Here is a 4,096-nt window from a genome sequence, read left to right as displayed (position 1 = left end):
GGGGGGTAAAAAAGGGAATTTTTGTTCTTTTTCAAGGTTGAGTGAAAATTTTCACCTACTATCCACGTGTAATTTGTTCCCGCCATCCGAAATTGTTTTCAAAATGGAAAATTCCAGTACGAGGACCCGTACGGGGGCTACTGTCTGTACTATCTGTACCATAGAAATGAAGCACTGTAGCTTGCCCAGAGTGATAGGCAGCAAGGGGGTAACAGAGAGAGAGAGAGAGAGAGAGAGAGGAATGATAGCAAATACACGAAGAGACGAATCGAGGTTGCGAAATCCCGAAAACCAAATGGAAATAGCTGGCAAATAAAGCCGTCGCTTTTCGAGAGCCGATGTCATTATTGGGAGAGTTATCGCGAAATTTGAAAACGTACTGTGTAGTGCGCGTACTTGGTCCGTATAACGAAGAGCTACTGGGAGGGGAGAGAGAGAGAGAGAGAGAGAGAGAGAGAGAGAGAGAGAGAGAGAGAGAGAGAAAGAAAGAAAATTCTGCGTCCTGGACCGTTCGAGCATCGCACCTTAGAGCAATCGCGAACCGAGTATATATTATCCTCCGACGGTACACGAGGGTGCCTTGAGATTTTCAATTGAATGCGTCACAGGACGTCCTGGGCTTGGCGCACGTTTCTCCCTTGCCTACCTCTGGCAAGATTCCTATTGGCCCGCGAGAGAGTCGCTAATATTTTCTCAAATTTTTCAATCACGAAAATCATTCTCCTTCGACTACCACAAGAATGACCTTGGGAGTACGAAGCTATTCAGAGATAAATTTTTTATTTTTTCATAACACTTACAACCCGTTCGCTTCACTTTCCCATAGTGCCTTCGACATAACTTCTACCGTGACTCGGACAAACATCTCAGGTCGAAAATATTTTGTCCGTCAGCCCCAAACTTCCGGGCTCACTATTCCACCCAGATATCTATCCTGATCCTCTTCTTTTGGACACCCGTTATTCTTACGCATTCTTATCGTCTTTCCATGTGATTTCAATAAGTTTGGATTTTTTACTCGACTCCCATTGTCGCTCGGATATATCGACGCGGTCGTTAGTTCCTCCGTCTCCACTGTGTATGGTTTATTTGGATTAAAGCGGATCTCGCGTTGTGCGCCCGCCCCGAAATAAAGGGAATGCCGCGATATTAAACCCCGTGGAAACTCTCTGTCCCGTTCTGCGCAGCACGCCCAATCCTTTTTCTATGGCACCCATGGGCATCCCCATTGCCAACCGGGAAGGACGAAAGAAAATTATTGTGGTCCTATACCGATTCGAGCGAAATAGGTTCCCACTGCGAGCTACATTATTACACCGGCCGTTTACATCGTCGTTATGCAGAAACGTCATTAATGACGTCACGCGTCTATTTCGTAATGAAAATTTTCACGATTTTTGTATAAAACATTTTAACGCTAACAAACATTTTCTTTCGACCCTTATCACGATAGCTTAGTACCATCTTACGCTGTAGACGAATATAACTTTACGTCTTTTTTCTTCTTCTTTCACTTTTTCCCATGAAAAAAATAAATTCTCTCTCTCTCTCTCTCTCGCTCTCCTCCACACTCCGACAATGAAACAGGGAACCGCAGTTCTTTAACTCCGACTGTCGCACCTGTCCGTTTTTCTCGCAGTCTACATTATTTCTTTATTTCCTCGACCTTAACGATATCCACATGGCCTCTTGCATTCCATCTACTTTTTACCTCCCGTTCACTCTCCCTAATTATCTCACTCACCCTTGCAAAATCGAGTTATCTGTATCATTTCAAAGTCGTACCAATTAAATCTGCATCCTTAAGATAAAATACTTAAGATCTTTTCATCTTAGAGATAAGATAAAATATATATATTTAATGGCATTATATCCCCACCTCGTGTCCTGCTTCCGCCTCTTTACTCTCGGAACCGATAACGATTTCATCCGTGAACCGTATATCTGTGAATTGGTCCAGGAAGAGGAAGAGACCAAGGCTGAGAGAAGTCAGCAGGGGAAGAAACGATGGAGGGAAGGATGGACCAGGGATGAAGGTGCAGAGAGAACGCAGTGGCCACGTAAGCCCCTTGATGGCTTAAACCTCGTTTAAATGTTCGCTTGACTACTAACCATCGTTCAGACCCAGAGAACCACCCCCTGCCCCCCCCCCCTACCACGTCAATTAAAAAGGCGTCGGTTGGCGTCCCAAGAAATTGCATCACGTACCATACCCATTAATACAAGATGAAACTTATCCAATTGACGGTGTAAGAAAATACGGTCAAGTTAAAAAACAGGTCCCGGTCAGCTGTCAATAGGATAAAAATAAAAAATAATAATGGCTATTTATAATTCCGAATAAAAAAATTAATCTAAAAATAATTGACAAATTACGTAAGACATAAACCCATTATATACCCATACAGTCACTGTATACATATACGCATACTTAACCCCGCTCCTTCAAGATATGCCATAATATTCGCAGAAAATTGCACGTTTACGTACAAATTACTTGTCTGTGCAAAAAACATGAAATAAAAGGATAAGACACAATCGATTAATGAAGTGTCTACAGGCTGGGACGGATAGACACGTTTCCCCATTACGGAAATCAAATAAATAGCTGCCAACCATTTCTTACGGACAATAGCGAATCTCGGGCGTCGGCGTCTTACAAGGATAACAAGACTGGTGCGTGTCCGAGATCAGTGAGAAAACTGCTAAGAGGAGCCGGGAGCATCGATATCACGCCGTCATTAAGAGTTATTATAGGTAATCAACGATTAACCTGGAATCTATGTATTTTACTCATAGCGACTTCTCGATTAGTCCCCATAGTAATTACAGTGACATTCAGACAACATCTGACACTCCGTTTAGCCATCTTCCACTTTATGATCATATATATATATATATATAAACATTGCAAGCCTTTCCAGTTTCTTGCCATTCCCATATCTCTTTCCTGCCATCACAACGAACATAGCTATTATCGAACGCGATATTTATCCCAATACTCCAATTACATTAGTCCAATTATAATTCCTGGTTAATAAAAGAAAGAAATTATCTCTCATTCATCCACATTGTGTCACGTATACAGCGAACGGTCTGCACGACCTTTCTACAGTGTTTAAATGCACCTTCAATGGTACGATACAAGAAAATCTGTATGGATCAAAAAGAACGAACTTGAGGTTTATGGTGGTTATGTAATTTTCTATGGAACGGCGGAATCGTCGATCGGCCTACAGGCCACCTGTAGCACCGGCTATGCGGCCAACTTGTTGTGATACCGCTTAGAGATCGGAAAGGGATTCATCAATGAAGTTTACTATTTTTCCGATATATATAACTATATATATCGCTCTCTGTATGGTATAGGTACGGGACGGGTATCTTCTATAGTGTATGCTAGTCAATATATGTATATATAATATATATGTATATACCGGTGGTGTACGCCGTACGGATCTCCACCAGCCCCGTTATGAATGGCCTACGTCGGTTGACGTTAATCTGGCACTTCATCTCCCTCATCCAACCCCAGTAGGTATCTACGTCGCCCCGTACTAGCCCGGCTACCTCCACAGCCTCCAACCCCCGACCCGGGGTGGGCTCACGTATATTCACAGTGCATCCCCACCACTTGCAGATTCGCCCCTTAACCAATTGTTTCATCGAAAAAAATAAAGTGGTTCGAAGTTACAAAAAATTTTAAACCCTCTGCCGCGCGATGTATTAATACATATATGTAGATACGTAATATTCTGCCGTACCTGTATGTCATCGTGTATGCATTTTTCATACGTGACACGTACGGCTAGTGGACTTCTTTTTGGGGGCTGAGAATACCTGTGTATATCTGCAGTATATGGAGACTGATAAGGTTAAGGGTGGGTAACTGGTGTATGCTGACGAGTCGTACTGAAAGGGGTTGCACTTTGACTTTAATTCCCCTTTTTTTTGTATATTTAATTAAATGTCTTTGCATTAGGATTTTTTTGGCATTTTTGTGTAATCGACTTTGCGTGTATCGGGGACTGTGTTTTTTTCATTCCTTGATTTTCGAGCGGATGTAGGAGTTTTTTCGGGAGGGGGGGGAGGGGGG

At 42.7% G+C, this 4,096-nt stretch overlaps 2 protein-coding genes and 1 long non-coding RNA gene across 8 annotated transcripts in view; 2 read left to right on the top strand and 1 right to left on the bottom strand.

Annotated features, from left to right (window-relative positions):
• LOC112493682 overlaps positions 1-2,265 on the top strand; it is a 3,222-nt gene extending 957 nt beyond the window's left edge. Inside the window, exon 2 of the mRNA XM_025080173.1 lies at positions 1,961-2,265. Within this exon, the coding sequence (XP_024935941.1) occupies positions 1,961-2,081 (121 nt within the window). The 3' untranslated portion in view covers positions 2,082-2,265. The remainder of the gene's footprint in view (positions 1-1,960) is intronic.
• LOC107262855 overlaps positions 1-4,096 on the top strand; it is a 73,361-nt gene that overhangs the window by 29,088 nt on the left and 40,177 nt on the right. The gene's annotated exons all lie outside the window — the stretch shown is intronic.
• LOC107262948 (protein Wnt-5b) overlaps positions 1-4,096 on the bottom strand; it is a 194,167-nt gene that overhangs the window by 154,066 nt on the left and 36,005 nt on the right. The gene's annotated exons all lie outside the window — the stretch shown is intronic.

This window comes from Cephus cinctus, unplaced genomic scaffold (assembly GCF_000341935.2).
Source record: "Cephus cinctus unplaced genomic scaffold, Ccin1 Ccin1_scaffold0129, whole genome shotgun sequence".
Classification (NCBI taxonomy): Eukaryota; Metazoa; Arthropoda; class Insecta; order Hymenoptera; family Cephidae; genus Cephus; species Cephus cinctus.
The sequence above is the reverse complement of the archived record's forward strand: the minus strand, read 5'-3'. Positions and strand labels throughout refer to the sequence as shown.